At 39.7% G+C, this 23,741-nt stretch overlaps 2 protein-coding genes across 4 annotated transcripts in view; one reads left to right on the top strand and one right to left on the bottom strand.

Moving 5' to 3' along the window:
- Positions 1-8,591, top strand: part of LOC125620775 (transcription initiation factor TFIID subunit 4) — a 214,588-nt gene extending 205,997 nt beyond the window's left edge. For all 3 annotated transcript variants that reach the window (XM_048816905.2, XM_048816904.2, XM_048816903.2), the window contains one exon: positions 6,884-8,591. In XM_048816905.2, the coding sequence (XP_048672862.2) occupies positions 6,884-7,051 (168 nt within the window). In that variant the 3' untranslated portion in view covers positions 7,052-8,591. The remainder of the gene's footprint in view (positions 1-6,883) is intronic.
- A 79-nt stretch (positions 8,592-8,670) lies between these two features.
- The window catches only part of KCTD15 (potassium channel tetramerization domain containing 15), a 54,704-nt gene continuing 39,633 nt past the window's right edge, over positions 8,671-23,741 (bottom strand). The window contains 2 exon segments of the mRNA XM_075118420.1: positions 8,671-12,369; positions 18,951-19,256. Of these exon segments, the coding sequence (XP_074974521.1) occupies positions 12,214-12,369; positions 18,951-19,256 (462 nt within the window). The 3' untranslated portion in view covers positions 8,671-12,213.

The following is a 23,741-nucleotide window of genomic DNA, read 5'->3' as shown; positions in this document are numbered from 1 at the left end:
GAGAGAATTTTCTAAACATCATGGCTCAGTATGCTTAACCTTCCTCGTTATTTCGTGACATTAAAAATTACTGCACGCTGTCTGTGAAATGTTGCAATTGTGTTGGTATTTAAGGTGCTTGTAAATACTCGTGCAAAACAGTTTTTCTGATGTTTGACTGCAGGGTGAGGTGTGTGTTTATATGCCCAGGGGAAATGAGATGTATTTGCATCAAAGAGGGTGTAACAAGCAAGCGCGTGCCAGAACCACGTAGTTAGGAGCAGTTGCACTGAACTAGTATGAGCCAAAAATGTTTGCACATGAAAATCACTGGCTTCCTAAAGAAATAATGGACTTTAATCCATTTTTATAAATGCTGCTGATTCGAAAGGCTCAATGGTGGCTTTTGGTGAGGAATAGTATTAGAAAACAAACCTTTTGTAAAGACCCTACATCATGCATATTAAGACTTTTTGTAGGATTGAGTTTGGCCACAATTGTATTGTTTCATGCAGTACTGTTAATCTGTGAGGTGCTGTTAAAAGGTCATTTTTTACATATCACTACACATTGTAGTTACTCTGATTAAGAGCTTGAGTCATCATCTCCCATTGAAATCAATGAAACCACTCCTATTAACTTCATTGAGAGCTGATTGAGCCCTAAATTATGTGGGACAGCTAATTATAAATAATAATAACTTTGCATTTGTAAAGCCCCTTTTAGTCACAGATCTAAAAGCACTCTACAAAGGTGGTTTTCTAGTTTTACAGATGGGGAAACCGAGGCAAAAAGGAGGGGGGATTGTTTTTTACTTTCCCAAGGTCATCCAGTAACCCAGTGGCAGATTGAGCATTTGAATCTAGGTCTCCTGACTCCCGGTTCCCTGCAGTAGCCTCTAAGCCACAGTTCTGTACTTCTCTATTCTTCCCTGCATTCTCTAGCTCACTATGTATATGTCCGCTTTACTTTGCTACATCTTTATTGACTTAGATTTTTTTTCAAGCATACAACTACAATCACCTTCCCCAGGCTTTGGGACTTCTAATATTGAAACAAAACAATAATCAATAAATACATTGAACTGCTAAAATCCATGGAGAACCACATAATCCTAGTTCATTCCCACTCTGCTACACTACAGTTAGCAAGCCCCTCCTCAAATGCCCCAAAGAAATGAGAGCCTAACACACCCAGGCTCTGGCAGAGCAAGGTGTTGGGACCATGTTCCAGAGTCAAGGGGCCCTCAGGGAAAAGCTTTTGCCAGCAACTCCCTCTCTTTTGTGTTGACGGTGCTTGTCAGAGGATGACACTGTCCCTTTAGTAGCACCAGTGCACCTCAGCTGACCCCAGTTGAGCTTTAAAAGAGGGCATAGAGTTTACATAGAGTCCCAGATGGGGAGGCAGGGGAACCTCGGTGATTCAGACTGAGGGCTGGTCAGGAAAGGGGTGGGCATGAGGCTTTCACTGCCTGCTCCCTGGAAGTAGTGATTCCTGGAGAGCTAGGACTGCCAGAGTCCCCTGAGGGGAAGGCAGGAGCACAGGACAGCGAGAGTCCCTGGGAGGGGCCGCAGAATGAACCTGAGAACTAAAAGGGGAAAAACCCCCTGTAACCCAGGGTGAACTGAGCAACTGTGCTAAGTTGGACAATAAAACTACGTAGAGATGGTGCGCGTGGCAGCGAGTCCTTAGTAAGCTGGGGAGAAGTCCTGCCTTGTGACAGTCCTCCTGCAGCAACGTTTGTTTTACATGAAGACTTACCTGTTCTTTTATGACCTCCAGATTCAGACTTCGATTACTATGCTACGCTCTGGGCAAAGATCACCTTCCCAAATGTCCCAAGGTGTAGTTTCAAGTGGAGTCGTCAAATCTTGGGTTGACAAAGAGATGAGGAAGTGTGACAAGGTCTACATCCAAAGCAAATGGCTGCATTCATCTTACATGGGGGAGATGGAGAAGTACGCTCTTCACCATAACTGTATCTGGTTGCAGGGTTTAACAAGACCCCTAAATTGCAAACTTTATTTACAAATGATTGCCATCCGCCATCAGTTACAGGGGCTGATATAACTCTAACCACTCCAGTGACTTCCCCCAACTCGCAAACATGCTTGTTTATTTGCACTGTGCCTCTGCCGCGTAGCTCCAATCTGTTCCAGTGCACCTCTTCCAGTGTACTCTTTCACCTTACTATCTAAATTTTATCCCAGAGATTACCCTCTGATCACAAAGGCCTCTCACTCTTAAAGCCAGACAAGACATGCCTCAGTTCCCCGTCTCTCAGTTGAGTTAATGGAAATTGGAGAGACAAAACTCCCTATATCTTCACCCCATTTACTTCCCCCTCTATCAAACATACCTACATCTCACCTCCAATCTCCAGGCCCTGCTGCTTCTGAAGCTACATTCCTGTGTCAAAATACAGAAGTCTGACCCTCAACCATCCTTGTCTCTCTCCTACCCAGACATGACAGCTAGGAACCCCACGAGCCACAGGCATCTGTGTCTTGGCTTTACTTTGAAGAGTTACTTCTTGATTCCCACTTCTGGACTTTGGCTTGAAGTGTTAGTCTGCCACAAGGACAGGCCATGTAGCCTGGGAAGAAAACTAGTAGATCTGTTTTATCGTTATTGCCTTAGTTTCTCTGGGTCACAGAGAAGCAATAGCCTCAGTTCAAGATTGTGTTCAAAGGAGAGATGTCAAGGCTGAGTTGTTTTCTGGTAAAGGAGGGATGGATAAAATATTAAATGCAGTCTTCTGCACTTGCCCTTGTCTTTGTATTTCCCAGCTAGACTCTCACAGTGTATCTCCACAGTTCTTTACCTTTTTTTAAAACTTGATTTTTTTTTTTCAGATTTGGGGAAATGTTAATTTTTAATTGGTTAATATTGCAACCCCTGTTATATAACTTAAAATACATCCTTTGTTACATGTGTAAATTAGGCAATTCTGCTTGCTAAAGGTAGTAGCATACTTTTTGTGAGCAGTTAAGCCTATTTTTAATGTCCAGCTGGTGACGTTACTGTAATTTAATTCGTAGGGGCATTTTGACTCTCTGTCTCAGTGATAGTGGGTGTTGTTTTGGATTAATGTCAATGAAAATTGTCTGTTTTTGTACATTCTGTCACATCCATATTGGAACATTTTTGGTGCTTATCTGGTGGTCTAGTGTAGCTTTGAACAGTATTTTGTTTCCATCATTTTTGTTCTACTTTTCCTGAAATGTCTGTTTTCTTATAGGAGACAATCATAAATGCAGAAGACAAGCTGAGAAATATGTCCCATATGCTGCATTAAATGGGAAATGAGTTCAAAATGCCTCAAATGTGCCCTTAAACAGGCCAAAGTAACAGAGTTAACCTTTTCTGCCATTTCTTTTAGATCATAGGTTCAAATCTCACTTTCTCAGACAGTTTGGCAATCCAACAGTATCATTAAAAAGCCTAGATATATACACAGCCATCTGCCCTGCTGGGGTCTGAGCAAAAGGCTATGGAAGTCTAGAGAGAGATTCCTATTGACTTCCGTGGGCCAGTCTCTGCAGAGAACATGGCGGTACCATGTTTTGAATGCTTGCTTCTGTATTTGATTTCCTGAGCCTCTGTTTGCCATTCTGCTCTCTGGACCACTGCAAAATGAAGGTACTTGATTCACTTTTGAGTGTTACGTTGCAGCCTGTGCATGGGCAAAGCACAAACAAAATGCGTGGAGCCTCACAGAGGAGAAGCCAACTGCTCTGTACTGTCGTCTTATTCTCTGAGATTTGCAACCTGAAAAGTGAATATAAGCGCCCCACCACCATAGTGTGGGACGGAGCAGCAAGGCTGGACAACAGAAAATGGAATAGGGGATAGAGAAATGAAGTTGCCCATAGCCAATTTCTGTATGTCCTTTCTAAATGAAGGGGCAGAACAAACTGAAATGTAAATATTTTCCTGATTTAAATCCTGTCTTCTAAAGGTCCCTCTTGCATTAAAAACAGTAGTTCATTGCTTTACACAAATAGTTATGATATATACACTGAAATGGGTATGATTCTGTGATAGCTTGGAAATGGTAGGCTATGAAATAAGGGATGTAAACAGTTTCCAGCCATTTATGTTTTTATTAGAGCTTTTATCTTTGTGACTCCTTTATTAGTTGCTATGGATACAGGCAACACAGAGCTTGTTAATGAAAAATCTATCACACTGATAAAAATGTGGTGTGTTTGTGGTCAGATATGCATTACTTAAATCCTACTATACTTGGCAATTAGTTTTACCTGTGTTTGCATTCTTGCAAATAATTTTAAAAGTCTGTGGCAATTAATAGTGTATGTTTTTGCCATATGGAGCATTACAGAATGATTTTAAGTACAGTACAACACCAAACAGAAATTGGTGTCATTCTAAATTAGGGGTTGCATTGACAGTTATAAATTAATGTGCTGTTGATTTAAATGCACTTTTTGTTGTCTAAAATTGTTCATAAAAATCCACATTGTAAAACCAAATCACAAAATGGCATTGGATAGCTTAATGTCTTACAATATTGGCGCTGTTTTGAAAACACAAACCTTGCTTTCAGGTTACTCTGCCAGCTATAATAAAAAATATGATCTTTCCAACAAAAAATTAAATATTTCAGAAAATAAATGTAACAAGTGTAATTTATTTTATCTTCATTCCAGCCACTTTGACCAGGGAACACACAGTAGTTATTTGCTACAGTGGTTTTCAGACTATTAAAAAAATAACAGAATTTGTCTGCTTTTTTTTTGTAAAGAAAGCTTTCTATGAAGAAAATTTTTGAGAAAATTAGATCGTTTCATTGTATTAATACTTTATAGTTGCAATACGTGTCTAAACTGACATGCTATGATAGTATAAAGTTATTATCAGCATGAGTTTGGAATAGTTTCATTTTCTCACAAATAAGTCTGTCACTTGTCCAGCATTAACTGTGCTGGACTTCAAGCCAGCATAATTTGTAGGAGGGGGAAAGGAGGAAAACATGTCTGAATCAGGTTAATTGGAAAAAAAGTTGGCTTTTTGGAGTTTTGGAATAATGACAATGGCCCTGGCAGAAACAGATGAATGATCAGAGTGCAGGTTAGAGGCTGTCAGAAGGTGCATAATGCATGCACTTCTTCATATGGTTCTGCAATTTATCACGTGGATATTGCTGTCACATACGTGATACTGTAAAAATAGATGCTCACGTGATGCTAGTCCCTGCTAAGAATGCGAAATGTGACTTGAACAGCTAGAGTAAATAGGCTGTCCATTGGAGAGACCCTCGAGCTTCAGTGTGGATGAACAACCCTTTCAGTTGCCACAAACATTGCCCTCTTTGTGGTAAGGTTTAGCTGATGAATCTTTGACTGCATTGTCCCATTCTCAAAATACAACTCCACACAGGTAGCTCCCAAGATGTAATGCTCTGTAATTAACTGTGGTTGTGGGCATCTCCACTGCCCATCCCCCATCCTGTACAGCATGTCCACATTTGTTCCACTACATTCAGAACCTTTTGTATTCATGTAGCTGGGGAACAGGATTTGCTCCATTCACAGTAGTTTAAGAACTGGACAGAGGAGAAATAACTCATGAGCAGTATAGTCATGAAAGTGAGTCTCTCTCTCTCAAGGTGAGTGAAGAGAAAGGCAGTGAAGAAATCAGCCACTCATTCAGAATGTACTGTATTTTTCCTCTTATTCTTCAGACTAAAGTTGCATATAGGTAAATGTTTTATAATGTGCTACAATAAAGATCCTTGAATGTTAAACTTTTTATCTTCTTAAAAAAAAACCACCCTGGGAGTATTTTGAAGAATGGATGAATCCAGGTAAGTTTTGGATTTCAAAACCATCTAGAACTCTTCAAAAACATTCTAGAAAATTTTCAAAATATTTTAGATATTTCAAAGCCTTATTTTCGAAGTTAATATTTTTCTTCGTTAAAAATCAACTGGAAGCAATGAAAAGTTTTACAAACCAACAGTGGACTAAATAGAAAAATCCTCGATGTTCCGGTGTAGCAGGCTTTCCATTCTAGAACCAATAACATTCTAAAGGGGCTATAAATTGTGGACTGAGTTCTTAGATCTTGATAATTTAGTGCTCTGGTTTTAAGATCAGTAATTGAGGCAGGTATAGTGAGTGAAACTCATCTCTGCACAGAGGGCCAGCTAGCCCTGGACTAGTTAGGTACAGAAACTATTTAACTTGGCTTCAAAAATGTTTTTACCAATGCTTGTCTGCACTACTCGTACTGCCGGAGGCTTCCTCTCATGCCAGGTTTTTCTCCTGTTTAATTTTGTCCATCTACCAGCTGAGGATTGATTGTGCCCGCTAGCAAAATTGCTTCAGTCTCTTATCACCTTGGGCCTGTGTTGGTGCAGCCCAGAGGAGAGTATCAGAGTCTGGTTCAGACTCAACTGCCCAGCCATTCAGCTATTAGAGTAATCAAACTAGCCACATGTTGATATACACCCAGCACATTCTTCCAGTCCTGGGTACAAAGAACCGGGAACATGATTCAGACTTACACACCAGCCTTCTACAATGACCGAAGTACTGCTACTAAGCTAGCTTCGAAAAAGACTTTTGACATTTAATGAGCCAAATATTTCTCTTGTGTAACTTGATTGACTTAAATGGAGTTAACTAGAGATGAATTTGTGTTTTGCATGAACAGGGAGGGCCCAATCTCATAAACATGAATGCATGTGGGTAGCTTTACTCACATTAACTCAGTGGGACTACTCACAATCGTAAAGTTTCTCACGTGTGTAAGGGTTAGGCTCATAGTTACCAATTTAGGACGCTAAAAAAAAAAATCCGTTAAATCCATATAGCCTGAAAGTGAAAAGAATCTTTGTTCTGCTGTAGAACATTAATGGTCTTTATTTCTCTTACAGGCTTTGGGCATGACCAGTGGAGGTCAGGCTGGTTTTGGGTCTCCTTCATCCAGACAGTATGCACGACAGAAAATAACTCGAGTAAACCTCAGGGACTTCATCTTTTACATGGAACAGGAAAGAGAAACTAGCCATTCTCTCCTGCTCTACAGAGCTTTGCTTAAATAAAGCCAAGAATTGTACTGATTTCCTCATAGAGGAGCTCAACCTGCATTGAAAATCTGTAATTTGAACGTGCCTTCTTTTTTTTTCAGATGTCAGAGTTCCAGTAGTTTGTTTTTGCAAAGTTGTCAGACACATGCAATAAATCCCCCTTACATAAAATGAAAAAAAGAAATGAAAATGTGCAAAAGGTTTTTAAAGAGGTTAAATCCATGGATATGATCCATGCTTAAAGTTTTATGGCATTTGGCCATTTTTAGATGAGGCTACCCAGAGTAGATGAGAGGAAGTTTATACAAATTCAGAGCCTGATTGCAAATGCTTACACAAGTCATCCCACTGATGACACTGGGCAACTTGCAAGAAGGGTTTGTAGGATTGGGCCCGAAGGATGGTATTTGTTTTATTAGCAGTATGTTCAATTACAGTGCTAGCTTTTCTGTGTTCCCTTAACTTGTACTAGCACTGTTTTCATAGACTAACCACTATGATGCCTATTACCATTTTAGATTAGTTATCATTGCAATTTTTTGCACAGCTGAAAGAGTAGCCATCCTACACTCCCACAAATTTTTATAGTCATGATTTTTGCTTTTACTACTCATTTCCTGAGCCAATACCTAAGTGTATGAAATCTGTGCATTCAGGTCCCAGCTGAGTTACCTTGAATAGCTTCCAGTTGTTTTCTAAATCTGCTCAACCTTTTGCACATTTGTAGCAGCTGCTTAGTAACATGAATCCGAGTTGGTTTTTTATTTTAAAAAAATCTTTTTATTTATTGTGAAGAGTACGGTCTAATTGTGGTTTTAAAAATGAGAGAGTAAAGATTTTAGAGTATTCTACACTGATTTTTAAAGTCACTGTCAAAAATAGTTGTGTTATAGAGGGGCCAGTCCTGCTCTCATTGGAGTCAGTGGGAGCAGTATTAAGTCCTCAGGATCATCACAGAAGTCACTGGGAGTTGACCTTGCCTTGCATGATCAGACCTTGAGACCCCAATCCAGAAAATGTATGTAACTTTCAGCATGTGAATAGGTGTAAGTATACACACACGTGCTTAAAATGCTTTGCTGGACTAGAGTGTAAGTTACCAAAGCCAATGGGAGTCTTCTTAATAGGCTTTGGATAAGTATTCAGTAAGCAAGTGGACACCAGTTATAGTTCAGACATAACAGTATTTTCAGTAACTATGGAAGGGAGTCATTTCCTTATTTACATTTTCAATTTTTACTATGTGTGTACTTGCCACATTTTTGAGGCAGTATTTTTTTTTTTTTGGATGGGAAACGATACTGAAAGCACAAACAGAACTATCTGTCCAATAGTTTTAAAAACAAAAATTTTAATTATATTTTAAAGGTTTGTTAAAAGCAGAACAAAATTGATACTGCTGCTATTTAGCCAAAAGATTATTCATAACGTATTTAAGGCCAGGAAGTGTAAAATTATGTTTTAAATGTATTGATAATGTGTACATATTGTTTATAAAGACCTTATGTTTATTAGAATTATGTTATTTTGATTATTTCTGTACATACTCGTAAATACCCCAATTTGTGTGAAAACATACTTCCTTATTTGTACTTATTTTATAAAGAAATAAAACAATTTACTAAAGTAACACATTTGAGTGACATACAGTATTAATTTATCAAACATTAATTTCAGTTTCACATTGTCTTGTAGTTTTTAAGCACTGTTCAAAAACATTTTGCATTAAAATATTAACAATACCCACAAAGAAATACTTAAACTGAGTATTTAATGTTCTGTTGTGCTGATTCTTATTCTTTGTCAAACATCTAATAAAACTGTCAACAAACCTTGATGCTATTAAATACAGTCAATGAATGCACACAACATTTGCTTTCTTAAAGATTTGTCCAATAAGCACAACATAACATTTTCCTTTCACTTTTCTGGCAGACTTGGGAGCACAGTGGCACAGAACAGTACATGTAAAAGTGCTAGAGAAGACTGAAGTTTTCAAAACCACAGTTTCAGTGCTCAGCAAAGATTCCAACCAATTACGTTCAGTGAAATTAGATTAAAAAAGAAGGTATGTTTACTTTTCGGCGTTCAAACGAAAAGCATTCGCTGTCTGCAAACCACAGTTTTACTAGACGTGATGATATTTTAAAAACTGTTTTACATGACACTGAGCAATGTTCTTAATCAAGTTGTGTTACTCTGGTTTAGGACAGAAGTAAAAATTCACATCAATTTTTGCTGATATTGCTACTTTAGAATACAGGGATATAAAAAAGTAAAAGAGATACAAATGAAACTGTAATAAACATTAAATCAGTGACCTGCAGTCGCTAACTAAAAGAACATGTCCTCGCTTAACTTTTCCTTTTAAAAAAAAAAAGGCATATTTCTCTAAACGAAGTGATTGTTTCCATATGCCTTGCTTGCTCCAGTGCCCTTTTGCAGTTAATGCTGTGATGTCATGGCTCAAACTTTCCATCTCAAGTTCACATTTAACTCAGTTGGAGCAGCCTGGAATCTTTTATGATGCCACCTTACCAAACTGCTGTCGGTACTGTAGCTGCTTTATTGAGCTATAAAAATACGGTGAACACCAAACTGAAAAAAACAGACAAACAAAACCACAAATACTTAATGGCTCTCTACATACATCTAAAGCATTCTATCCATGGGCTTGATCCTGAGAGGAGCACAGGGGCACTTCAACTTCCATTTTACTTCAACTGGAGCTGACAATCCTCACCCCCTTGGAAGAGGTGCTTAATATCAGTTCCTACTGATACCACCCTGGACAAAGGCCAAAATTCCTGTTGATTTCAGCAGTTTAGTCTGAGTAAGGACTGCAGGATTGGCCCATACTCCTGAAGCCTGAATGTACCGTAACTACAGAAGAGCTTTCCTCTCCCAGCTGAATGTTAATGAATGGAACAGTATGCGCAGACATATAAGGGTTCAGCCTCCACTTATCTCTGAATCACCCTGCTCAGGAAATGAACACAAAACCAGAATATACATGGTAAAAGTTAGGAGCTAAACTGATGCTTTAAGGAGAATTTGAACAGAAGTTGAACTAAAATCTATAGAACCAATAAACATTGTTTTTGAAGAGATGGCTACAATAAGCTGAACTCAGTCATAGGTCAGAGGAAATACAGCCCAAGCTTCTGACCTCTCTTGAAGAGTGTGGGAGATAAAGTGAGTGTTCATTCTACTTGCTGCAGTTTTGATCTTTTACTTTACAGAAATGTTTATGGCATGAAGGTGTGTATCAGAAATGTGTATACACAAATACATGACAATTATACGTTAAATTTTTTTACAATATTAAATGTATAATATACAATTCTACAGATATCTTACATAGAAAGGTAACGTAGTGCCATCTTTTCAAATATGGCAGTACCTAGCAATTTTGTGTAGTGTGTCAAGCAAGCATAAAACCATGAAATAAAATAACTTTAAAAATCTTTAGACAGATTTGGCCAAATGACCGTCAACTGTTCTGCTAAGGCAGCAGGCCAGTAGGCTAAGATTTTCACGAGTCACTTGTGATTTTGGGTGCCCAATCTGGGGCAATTTGAAGAGGCCTGATTTTTCAGAGGGCATTTTCCAAAAATCAGAGCCATGTTCAGTCTCCAGCATGGGCACCTGGCACTCGGCACTTTTGAAAAATGTAGTGTTAAACTCCAAGTCCTAATTTCTGCCCAAGTAATCAGATGGCATTAGAGAAACAGAATTGTCAAGTATTGCTATTTAATACTCTGTCCCTTGTTCTATATAGCTACGCATCTAAAAACAGTTTTAATTAAAATTCAGCATCTACAACAGTATTCTATAAATTATTGTGGGAGAACCTAAATTGCGATTAACACATGAATTAGTTATTGAGGACCCAATCATGCTAAACAGCAGTAAACAGGATTTAGCAGAATGCTATTTATATACTTGCACCTGCAAACACAATGCTATCTCCTGTGTTAAGGAAACTGCATAAGTCAGAAGAATTGATACTGTATTTGTTAAAGGAACAATAACCGCTTACAGACAAATGGCTTCTTTAAAGCGAAAAATACACAGATACAGGGCAGCTATAAAATCAGTATTTTAATGGTAGTTCAAAATTAATAGAATGAAAAATATCTAAACAAAACCTGGCCTGCTCCTGTCAGACAGAGAGAAGTATGGGGCTTTATTATCGTTTGTAAAAATTCCAGGGCCACGGAGAATAAGGGGTGTCCAAAATGGTTAACTCCTGCTCCTGTACGTGGGTTTTAAGTATGTTCAGTAAACGAATAACAAAGGGTAATGGCAGATGCTTTGGCAAATGCTTGGCAGAACCACCACTCCACTGATGATGCAAAACACTGAAACTCTGCGAGAAAGAAGAAAACAAAATTGGCATCTCAAAAGAACTATAACTCCACTTTTGGGGCCTGTGCTATGCCCTTTTGATGTCACATGGCCTTACTAAAAAATCCCTACTTTTGCACATATTACCAACAACTAGTCCTCAATTGTGCTTAAAGTACTGAGCACCAGATGACTATGAATTGGTCCTTCTCTGTTTTTATATTCTGTACGCAGAGTTATTTCAGTTGTAAAGTTTTATAAAAATAAGCCATTTGCTAGCACAAATGAGTTACAATCACAGAAATGTAACATAACGTATGGAGGTGTAAAGCACATCTGATATGAGAGAAGTGTGGCATTCAGACAGGGAAGATACTCAGTGCAGTGTTTAAGGTACCATCTTTCTTTTGGTGGACCCTGTTTCGTTGCCTTAGAATATCACTGAGGCGGGAAGGGGTGCTGTCAAAAGAACTGTTGTTTTCCAGCTGACATATTCAAATTGCTTTAATTGGTCTTTCTGCAGAAGCCCAATCAAGGGTCAGTACTTTGTGAAGCTTTGCCTTTTTCAACATCACAGCTGTTCGGTTGAAAGTACATTCCCACAAAGCCTTGTACGCTGAGCATGCTCAGTTGTTCATCATGAAAAACAAACAGGTGGGTTTTTCAAATGTGTTTCATGGCTGGCTATGTGACAGGTAGTTTTCGAATATCACTAATTGGCAACATAAAATCACAATTTGTTTGCTAATACTGTTTTGCAAATCCTTAGTGTTTCACATAAGGGACTATTAAACACTTCTATGGTTACAAAGGAGGAAGGGTTGGTTCTAGTCCAGGGGTTCTTGCTTTATTCTGATTGTTGGGGTGGGTTGTGGTCTTCTGTCCTCACGGCACAGCACATATTCACTGAACTGGGAGGAATCTACCCCTCCACCACATGAAGCTGCCACGTTAAATCCCTTCTGAAACAATCTTTCTAGCACCTGCAATGTGAAAAAGAGTGCAGATTAATTTTAGTCAATTTTAGGTATTAGGGAATGTGATAAAAGCATCCTGGAGCAGTGTATCTGAATGATGCATTTGGTCATTCCAGATCTCATAGAATGAATATTATACAGCTATAATTTTATAACTTATTCTTAAATGACTACACTGTGATTAAAGTCTCGCTTAAAGCAAACCTTGGTCGAAAACAAAAATTAATCAAACAAATAAGCACTCAACAGAGCAGTTCAGTACATTATATAGTAAAATACTGGACTGCAGTAATATTGATGCTCTCTCTTACAGGAAAATAGCACTAGGTTTAAGCCATAATAACAAGTGCCCATAATTCATTATTAATATGGAAAGTGTCAAGGAAAAAGGGCTGCAAAGATTTTGAGCCCTTCCCGAGCTCAAATAAGAATCATGGTATCTTTTGAGTGACACCTCCCAAGGCTCTCTAACATCAATCACACAGACTCCTTCTCCTCTTCCTAGAATTTAGTGCTGCTTTCAGAAACCATGAATGGGATGGGGAGGCCAGAGACAGGTGGATAAGAAAACAAACTGGCCCAAACAAACAGGTTAATCGTATTCTCCACGTATTTTTTTTTTTAAAAGAAAACTTGGGGTAATTTGGATGCATGAGTTAAAGCAGCCCAGAGGCAGCTTTAATTTGCATGACGGGCACTTACACTGCAGATCACCCTTGGCTGGATGACAGGGGTTATGTTTTCACATGGATGAACTGCTGATGAACTATTTCCCCAACATATTAGGTGAGCACACAGGCTTTTCAGCAGCAGGTATGCTTGGACGCTAGTTTCATGTGCTTTTCTTCAACAGCCATGGGTTTGAAACCAATCAAAGAGAACCTCACTCACTTGCTCTGGGTGGGGGCTCAACTGTCCACCTGACTCTGGCCTCCCCATCCCATTCATGGTTTCAAGAGCAGTAACATTGCACAGAATCATCTGCCACACTCCTGTCGTTTACTTTTATTGTTCACACTCCAGTGCCATAGGGCGCCTTCACTGTTCTTTTCCTGCTGAAGTACAGCTCAGAGGGCTGGAGATTGATTAATACTACTTGAAATAGGAACATCCAGTGAACGCTCTTTTTCATACAGGCCTAGAGTGTGCTTTAGCAGCAGTTGTTTAGGCATCAGCAATGACATATCAGTATGGGAAGAATGGACTTAAGGCAGTTTCCTCATGCGTCTCCCAAATAGGCCAGGCAATGCCTTTGTACTGCCATTGTCTGAGCAGAACAAGATTCTGTCCTCTGCTATACCCCACTGAGTTCAGGGGGGAAACATGGGCGTAAATGGAAGAATAACTTAGCCCACTGTGCACAGTAAGATTTCCTGAATAACAGTGCAAAAGAAATCCGCACACCCATATTTGAAATCTGCATCCAAATACTCTTCCAGCCAAACCTTTGCAGTGCTACACTATGAATATTCTTTAGGCCAAGTACTATGCAGCCAAAGAGCCATAGAAATGACCCACAGAGGAAATGCTAATGTTAGCATAGAACTTGGAAAGGATAGTGTCTTTAGTTTGTTTAAAATGAACTGACACAATACTTACTTTTCAGACAAGAAACACTGTTCCTACCTATTTTGCTACCTATAAATGTCACCAAGGGTGCGCAGATTGTACTATTCTTAGAGTACATCTCTCTCATAATATAGGTATCATATAAATCATCTTGTCAGAGAACCAGGACATTTGGGTCCACAGCAGTAAAAACTGAGCTTGATTATTTAGCTAGTTAAAGCTAAGTCCTGGCATGATCTATTGAATAATTTACCAGGAGGACTGTCGGGCCATGTTGTTGCCTTATTTTAAAAATTGTTCAGTTGACTAGATACTTTGTCCAACAACGCAATTAGCATAACGTTAGTACATAATATTGGGTGAGGAGAAAACCCATACTGTGTTTGTATAGGATCTACACTACAGAAGAGAAACCATTTCTTTTTAAACTTTGTAATGAATGACAATATTAGATGGATTTTTTTTTTTGCTTGCATACTACAAGTGCCATCAAATCTCATGCTTTCATAGAATCATAGAATATCAGGGTTGGAAGGGACCCCAGAAGGTCATCTAGTCCAACCCCCTGCTCAAAGCAGGACCAATTCCCAGTTAAATCATCCCAGCTAGGGATTTGTCAAGCCTGACCTTAAAAACCTCTAAGGAAGGAGATTCTACCACCTCCCTAGGTAACGCATTCCAGTGTTTCACCACCCTCTTAGTGAAAAAGTTTTTCCTAATATCCAATCTAAACCTCCCCCACTGCAACTTGAGACCATTACTCCTCGTTCTGTCATCTGCTACCATTGAGAACAGTCTAGAGCCATCCTCTTTGGAACCCCCTTTCAGGTAGTTGAAAGCAGCTATCAAATCCCCCCTCATTCTTCTCTTCTGCAGGCTAAACAATCCCAGCTCCCTCAGCCTCTCCTCATAACTCATGTGTTCCAGACCCCTAATCATTTTTGTTGCCCTTCGCTGGACTCTCTCCAATTTATCCACATCCTTCTTGAAGTGTGGGGCCCAAAACTGGACACAGTACTCCAGATGAGTACTTTAAGGCATGAAGTGATCGCTAAAAAGGGGAATAAAAAGGAATCTCATGCCAGACTTCTGCCCTGGCCCCCACGCACATAACCATGCTAATAACGAGGGGCATTCTTGAGGATGTTGCTTCTTTTGCTTGCTTTCTCCAGAGGCAGAACACTGAATCTGACTGGCCAATGATGTGAACTCAGTGAAGTATATCCCTGCTGGTTCATCTGTAGGCCTTCCTTTGAGGCCTCTAGTATTAGCCACCAGCAGTTCAAATAGTTGAGTTTTTGGAAGGCAACGAAAGCCTTGTGCTCACTAGCCTAGCTTCTGAAGACTGGCAAAGAAAAGGAAACACTCATTCTAGCACAGCATTGCCTGAGTCATGGAGTCTGCTCTGAATCAGTTTGCCCTGGGAGCTCCGCCTGGCCCTGGAACAAAGTGATTTGTGTTCTAATAAAGTTACATCTGCCAAATCTCACTGACTTTTGCCCTGATTTTTACAGAGTTTATGTATGTAAGAAACCATTACAACTGAAGGGAGGAAAAGCTACCCCAGCAATTGAAAAGAAAACAACAGACAAGAAGTCAAAGGAAAGAGGGAGAATTTGGGGTAAAAGTATAATAAAAAAATGAGAGTCCTCCCTCTTTGTTCAAAAATGAAGAGAGGTGGGAGCTGGGATACAAGCAGACTAGGGGCAAGAAGGGAACGCCGGGCATTGTACTATTTTGTCAGCATTGCCCCTTCTAAGACAGAAGTGAGATGCCAGTAACTTGATCAGGAGCGCTGATCAAGGTATCAAGGAGTTGTAGGGGAAGCCACAGGCTGAGATTTATTTTTTAATAGACTTAGCCTAGGCAAGGTGGAGACAAGAATCAGTCCACCCTTACAGCAGGTGCTGCATGACATAGGGGGTCTCCATTTAACTGGAATGAGAGAGGTGCGCTCAATAGGTCAAAGCTCAGTGTTGGCATGGATGTCAATATCTTTACTACAAAATTTAAAAAAAAATCAATTTGCTTATAATACAAAACTAGTGCTGAGATGCTGTTGGCTTAGTCCATAGGTATGGCAAGCTGCATGTTAGCATAAGGCTCTTCTTTACTGAGCCAGCTATATAAAAACACACAAACCAGACAGACATTACAGCTTTAAAATACTGCACATAGGACAAAGTCATAACATTTGTGCTACCTGTGTGCTTGGAGGACGAGACTGCAGGCTGTAGCCTTGTGTTAAAAATGCACGTATCATGAATTTTCTGAGCAAGAAGCAAAATGGGTCAAATCCTGTAACAATGCTGCGATGTTTAAATATTGTACTATTTTAACTGCATCTTGCATTAGGTTATACTTAATGCTACGAGCAAACTCTACAGAATGCTACCTCCACTGCATGTCTACAATATCTGTGCGTGCATGCAGTTCCTAGTGCACACAGGAGGCTGAGAGTGCTCTTGCACGTGGATAAGTGGAAACCATATTTTGCAAACTTGGCCCTAAGTATATGTTATACTGCTTTAAAAAGTAAGATGGCAAATATATGAACATATCTATAGAATAAAATCTGAGCTACTTTCCTTTAAGTCTCCAAAGACAGTATGCCAAAAAGTAAATGAATCTCAGCTGTGATTTCCCATAATCAATATGAAATAGTGCAATTACGTTAGGATTTAATATCGTCTCTCTGCCAGGCACTCTAAACATGCAGAGACATGAGCTATTATTTTGTTGGGAAGGTCTCCAAACAGAAATATGATACCTTAATGCATTTCATTTAAATTTTGCAGAGTGATATTAACAAATATGGTCTTAATTATAAAGTACTGAAATGTTCAACATACACAATTTTCACAGCATTTTCTCTGAAGTATATTCATATATTTCACTAAGTCCTGTTGTCAGAAGATTAAAAAAATAACTTAAATTATAGGAAAAAACTTTATATTCTAAATGCAGATACAAATGGGAATTTTAAATTGAGGGCTGCTATTATTTTTGGCCATAATCCACTAACATGTTGACATTATTTGTTTTACATGTACAGTTTCATATGAGTCCTTGATATGAAACATCATTTCATGAAAGAATTTGTACAAGTTGCAATAATAAATGCTATAGGTCAACCAGGAATGTGGGGTACTGGAATGAACTAATACTGAAAACAAGCGTCCCATTAAAGAACATGCGGTATGATCAAGTTACTTTTTGCTTTTCTATGTGCCACCACTCTCCGCAACTAGCCTACCAAAACAAATGCCTTCAGACCTCTCCCAAGTGTTTGTGCTTACAGTGCACTCTTGGGTTTGTCATGACCCTTCATTGTTTTATTGTTCAGTTTCTTTAATGCACCTAACCATGGCACATACACCAGGTGCACTAAAAGAGTTTCACTAACACCTTTAAACTGACTCACGCAACCTATCTAGGGGGTATTCTAGACTGCAGATACTCCCTTCCCCAGTGATGCAGAAAACTTGTTAAAATGCTATGTCACCAGCAAATGGCCCTGCCTTTGACCCACCTCTGGGGACTCCATTTTGTTTGGTCAGAATGTGACCCAACCCAGTTTAAACCTCACTCAGACAGAAAACGGACTTGCACCTGTGCAAAACTAGCCAAGGGCACTGAGTTCATCAGCTGAGCTGAATGAAACATTTGGGAGTGTTTAGTGTGAAACCAAAATTTGCCAACAGATTTGTTTTTCAGACAGGTTTAATGCAGAACGCATCAAGGAATGTTGTTATAGTAACTTTAATTAAAGAGGAAACGTACTGATGTAAAATACAGATCATTAAAGCAAATCTGCATACGTTATTACATGTCGGAATGTTTTCAGCATATTTAGTGCTCAGAAAATGTTGTGGATTGTTAGCCTGGTTTAGTCACAGACCAGGTTCAGTGGTGGCAGTGCAAACTTTTCCGCTGCCCCGCTTATATCCCACTCCTCTCATGTGAAGGGCCCACCTCGAGGAGGCTAGGCTAGAGCTCTGTAAAGTCTGGATGCCCATTCCTCCCTGGCCTTTCTCATCACATTGCTTAGAGTACCAGGTGTTTTGTGAATGTCCACTAGGAAATGGCCCCAGACCTCAGAGTCTTTCCCACAGTCCCGCTAACAGAACAGCTATAGATGTTAATAACTTTGGAACCGATCACCCAGAGGTTGAAGGCTTCATTTCTCATAATAAAAATCACCGAAGACAGACATCCTCCTTGCAAAATATTTTAAAGATATAAATCCAAAATAAGAGAACTTTATTTTGCCTTGACTAATTAATGTCTGTGTTAACAGCATGATCAGCACTGTTCTTTCCACTCGGCACAAGGACTACTACAAACTTCTGCAGCTTTGCCCACAGTTGTATGTGTCATTCCCTATGACGGATCAGTTGCAGCCCCCAAGACAACTGCCTAAAGACCAGCAACGTATTTATTCCCACTTCCATCCACCTATCAGTCCAGTTATCATTCTTTGTTTCATATATTTAATTTTAATCCTAATGTCAAAACTCTGAGTAGAAAATGAAATACATTTTGTTTAAAATACTCTGGGCAATTTTTAAAGAACATCCTTTTGGAAAAAAAAAAGTGCAGAGATCAATTTTTTTAAGTCCATCCCGCAGGCACCATCATTTAATTATGAGTGAGACATAAATTATGCATTTACACATTGTTGCATTTTCTATAAAATGGCATGGAGATTTTTTTTTTGTAGTTTTTGGAACTCTCTCTTTCTTCCCAGGGGCACTTTGGAGGGAAAAAATGCTGTGGGCTATACATTGATGAAAAAATTAGCATTTATCAGTATAACACTATTATGAGACCAGCATGGCACTAACATACACAAAATCTAAATCTATTTTTCTGCTTAGACTTAGGAAAACCTGAAAGACTGTGATCTCACTGGGCAAAAAAATAGGTAATTGAGCAGAAGCAAATAATCTGCATATAACTGAACATGAAATAAAAAAAGTTACAACATGAGACAGCATTGCTTGAAAGGCCATTACCTGCACTGAATTCAACCGGCAGTATCCATTCAAAGGAAACCTAATAACATGGGTTGGGTCTTGGTTCCAACCTGCATTTACAGAGTTGCACATGACATCCCCAGTCTCAGGGAAGATCTCTTCTATTAAAGCTTTCTCCCCACTCAGTGCAATCCTTTCCCCGAGATCTGGAGTCACTCTTACGACCAGGCAATCGCAAGGCTGGAAATGTTTCCTTTGTTCTTTCTCTTGTTTCCATCGCTCAAGTTCCTTAATCATTGGCTGCAGCTGGTAATACTTTGCTTCTTCATATAAAAGATTAAAGTCCTATAAAAAGAAAAAAAGAGGAGACAGAAGAAATGCTTACGGTTCTCTTTGTAAAATGAATATTGTTCCCCTGTGACCTACTTAGGCTTATATATTGTCAGCAATAGCGTAAAGTCAACAGGTATCCAAACTGTCTTACTCTTTTACTACGTAATACCTACAAAGGAAGCCATACTGTATTAGAGTTTTAAATCGTCTTGAACAGACTGTGAACTTCCCATTGCTCTGAATCATTCTTTCATGTTTATTATCCCACAAGCTCAATGTCAAAAGGCTTTTCTTTTGGATTAAGCAATCAAAATAACTGGTTGCAATAAGCAAGGCCTGCTGATGTCAGAGGAGAGAGACAGAGCCTTATTCTTTACTCTTTGCACAACTCCTGAAATGATACGTATTAAACTTTGTTGTTGCAGCTCATACAAGTGCTACCATGGAGAGATAAGCCTGCCAGGTTTTCATTTTAAACTCTCAGTTTTAGTGGTTTTAAACTCAGCTGTGAAAACTCCCTGCAGGCTAAATCTGCAGCATAACAAGGAAATGGCCCAGCAGCCATTTTCTTAAAAATACAAAAATATGTTTAAAACGTAGTTTGGGACCTGGTAAGTTCCAATAATGCAATAAGCACATGCGTGGCTGCAAGCTCATGTGTACTCTGGTCACTTGGCCATCTTTTAAACAAATACTTTTTACCAGCCATTTGTCCATCATATGATTTGTTCCCTTGGGTCATTAAAACAGCTCAGTTAATTGAGAGAGGTGATTTCGGCACGTGCTCACTAACTTCTTTTCAGCAAACATTTCCGACGGCTTTCTCCATCCCAGACTAAGGGCACCAGTGCGTGCTGAGGGAAAGGCAGCCCCCAATCCCTGGGCAAGCAGGGGTGCCAACATCGCTTCAGATGCCAGCCAGAATCCCTCCCCAGAGCATAAGACAGTTCTGGGAGTCAGCGAGGGGTGGGGCTTGTGCATCCCCATCTCAAATTCTACATTCAGTTTGGAAAGGGAAAAACAGAAAAGATTGAGAGAGGGTGACAAAAATAATAATAAACAACTCTTGGACTTTAGCACCTTTCATGTGAAGAATCATCATTAACTAACCCTCAGAACAGCCCCATGTAAGTATTATACACGTTTTCAAATGGATATGCTGCAGAACGGTGGATAAATGGCTTCTTCAGCCTACAGTCAGCCAACATATGGAAATAGAACCCTGGAGTCCTTTGCTCTGACCACCAGAAAATACTCTCTGCCTAGAAGCATGGGAGGGGTATGAATAATCATGAGACTGAAACTACTGGGCTAGAAAGGAGAAGAATTTGAGGATGCAAAATAAAGGGATATACAACAAAAATTAGTACATTTGGTGCCTTCCATGGATCCGTAACACAGGATAAAAGGAACTAATGGTAGAATCAAAAGCCAACAAATGTACAAGGAACACAAGATGCTACTTTGTAACAGCATGTAATCCACCTGTACAATCCACTTCCCCAAGGTATCACTGAAGCAAAGAGTTTAGCAATGTCCATAAAAGATTTGACTGTTAGGGCCAAATTTGGAACTGCAACGCAGCTGCCTTTGATGGAGGCCTACAGATATATGGATAGGCAACTTAACAGTTACCCTTGTAATCTCCTAAGTGTGCTAGTGTATCTCCAATCCCTGGCTTCTGGCAGAAGCTTGCTGGGGTTGGGGAGCATGCTAAATGAATTGTGGGGGTGAGTTTGCTTTTCCTTCTTTCATAGCATCAGGCAGAGGCCACTATCGGGGCAGAAAACTGAAGTGAATGGAACCATCACAGTTCCTATGCAAAGCAGTGAGCCTTCAAAGTGCTGAGGGGGCCTCCTCCTAGGGACTGAATCACTCCAGTCCCCAGCATCCTCCATGGCAGTTGAAGATGTTCATCACCTTGCGGGAATGGATCCTAAGGGAGACTAAAGAAAAAGGAGATGTGCGCTGGCAGACATGGCACCACATCAGTGTTAGCCAAGAAGTGCTTCAAAGAACATCAGATTCATGCATGGGTATATGGTAGGAGCAGTAGAGGATGACCTGATCTGGGGTAAAGTAAGAGCCTTACTTCCATACACTGTAATCCTTATTATGCATCACTGCTTGGACTCCATTCCATTGTGATACATTCCTGAAATGAACCTGGATGATGAATTATTTTATTCAGAAGCAAATACCCATTTCAGAGCCATTCTCATTTCTCCCTCCACATTTGCAGAATTCCCTGAACATTAAATTAAAATGCACAAGGGATTAGGCTAAATCTACAGGGACTAATAATCTGCATGTAAAACATCTGAAGTCTTGTTCACATGGGAGCTTGTAACAGCTCTGTCCGCGAGGCCAATGCAAGTATTTCACATATGTACACAGGGCCCTGGTCTCCCATTTACTTCAATTGCTCCTGAATCTAGCTCTAGGTTTATTTTTGCACATGTTCATCATGAAAGAATATACTATTTATGAGGGCAAAGCAGGGGTTTATGTTTGCATGTTAGCCTGTAATAACATCCAAAAGATGAAAACCCAACATGAGCTTCATTATCAAAAACAGCAAGGCTATAGAACTGTGTAAGTCTCTCCTTCATTCTTAAAGCGAATGTAGGTCTCTCACTCAGCTAAGGCCGATACAAAGCTCACTGAATTGAATGGGAGTCTTTCCACAGCTACAGATTTTGGATCAGGCCCATAATATCCAGAAGTGCAACAGTCCCCAGCTCCAACCTCCAGGGATATAGTAACATTACAGAGCAAACAAACTCTGGGATCATGCTATCTCCTCCTAGAGCCATCTGTTAGCCCATGGCATTATATTTAAGTCTTTAGTAACCACTTGCTAACTCACCATTTGTTCTAACTATTTGCTGCTTAATAAAGACAAAAAAAACAAGATATAGTTTCAATCCTCCAGTTTTCTGTGATCAGCCAAAAAAAAAAAAAGAAAAGTTGTGTTAAGCCAGGAACCAGTGTTCAGACTCAAATAACTCCTTCATTTTTGTACCCACAGTGATCAGCCCACACTACAAATTGCACACACAACCTGAGCTGTTAAAAACAAAAGTTAGTTTGATTTATAAAAGTGCGCATACACACACACATACACATGTGCGCACACACCAGTTTCAACTTTCTGTTTTTTGCACCAATTCAAAATTTTTTAAAAGCAACAACAACAACAAAAACAGGAAATCATTTCCTCCCTCAACTACCAACTCAGACTGGAATATTACATGGCACCATTTATCTGCCTCGGATTCCGTAAGTGGCAGCGAAGGGAGTGTTTTTGCCTGTCATTTTGCAAAAAAGATAAGTTCAATAAAAGTCATATTTTTAAACTGAGAATTTAATGACTGACAGCGCATGAGAGTGAAGTCCTCTATTAATTCACACCACAGCGGCAATGCAAGTTTCTGCTTCATACTGCTTCACCTATTCATCACCAGCATGCGCTGGTCCAAAAACTGGAACAAATATAGATTTTGCATTTGGTCTCGCTCCTGTAACTTAAAACCTGGCGACTGTTTAATACTTGATACCATGTCTGTGGTCGGCAAATTTTCTGGTCAACTTACCATCACTAAGGAATTTTAATAATTTTGGGGGATTGATGGGGTGGAGGAAGGGACTGTCAACAAAGAAATTCACAATTGCAGGCACCAAGACCTGATTCTTCACTGTCTGGCACCCGTGAAGTCATTTACCTTTGCAAAGTGGCTGTAAAATGCTACTCTTCAGAGCTGCGCTTGTCTAGGGACAGCCGTTGACACACAGTGCAAGATGGGGGAGAAGCTGGCCCAGACTGCATTAGTACAACACCCAACAGTGAAGTCCCACAGAGATTACAAGAAAAATCTCAGTTTATCTTGCCAGTCACCATATCACGAGATAAGCAGGAAATTGTTAAAGGAGCCCCATCATTCATAAATGTGTATTTGTATCAGACTGGAAATAAGGTGTCAATTTTTAACAGTGAGGGTAATTAGCTATTGGACCAACTCACTAACTGGTGGACTCTCCATTGCTGACAAGTTGTAAATCAAGAGTGGATGTTTTTCTAAAGGGTTATTTCTAGCAATTATTTGGGGGCACTTCTATGGCTTGTGTTATACAGGAGGTCAGACTAGATTATCACAAAAATCCCTTCTGGCCTTAGAATATATGAATCTAGTCTGAGGCACACCCAAAAGCAGGAGCATTCTACACAAACAACACTAGCTAAAGTTATTATTATTATTATTTTTGGCTACCATAATGGCACAGGCTCAACTGCCACACAGAAACCCAAGCTCAGAAGAGACCACAGGCTGCTGCAAATTTATCTTGTTGCTAAGCAAAGGGCAGTGTATGCTCTTAGGAACAAATCTGCTGCCCACCTCCAGGGAGGCTCTGGCAGTTGAACCAGTGAGGTCCTGCTGGGCAGCAGGGCAGGGTTCCAAACACAGTCCCTGCACAGAAATCAGATCTAAAGTCCTT

The sequence above is a fragment of the Caretta caretta genome, chromosome 12 (assembly GCF_965140235.1).
Source record: "Caretta caretta isolate rCarCar2 chromosome 12, rCarCar1.hap1, whole genome shotgun sequence".
Lineage (NCBI taxonomy): Eukaryota > Metazoa > Chordata > Testudines > Cheloniidae > Caretta > Caretta caretta.
The sequence above is the reverse complement of the archived record's forward strand: the minus strand, read 5'-3'. Positions and strand labels throughout refer to the sequence as shown.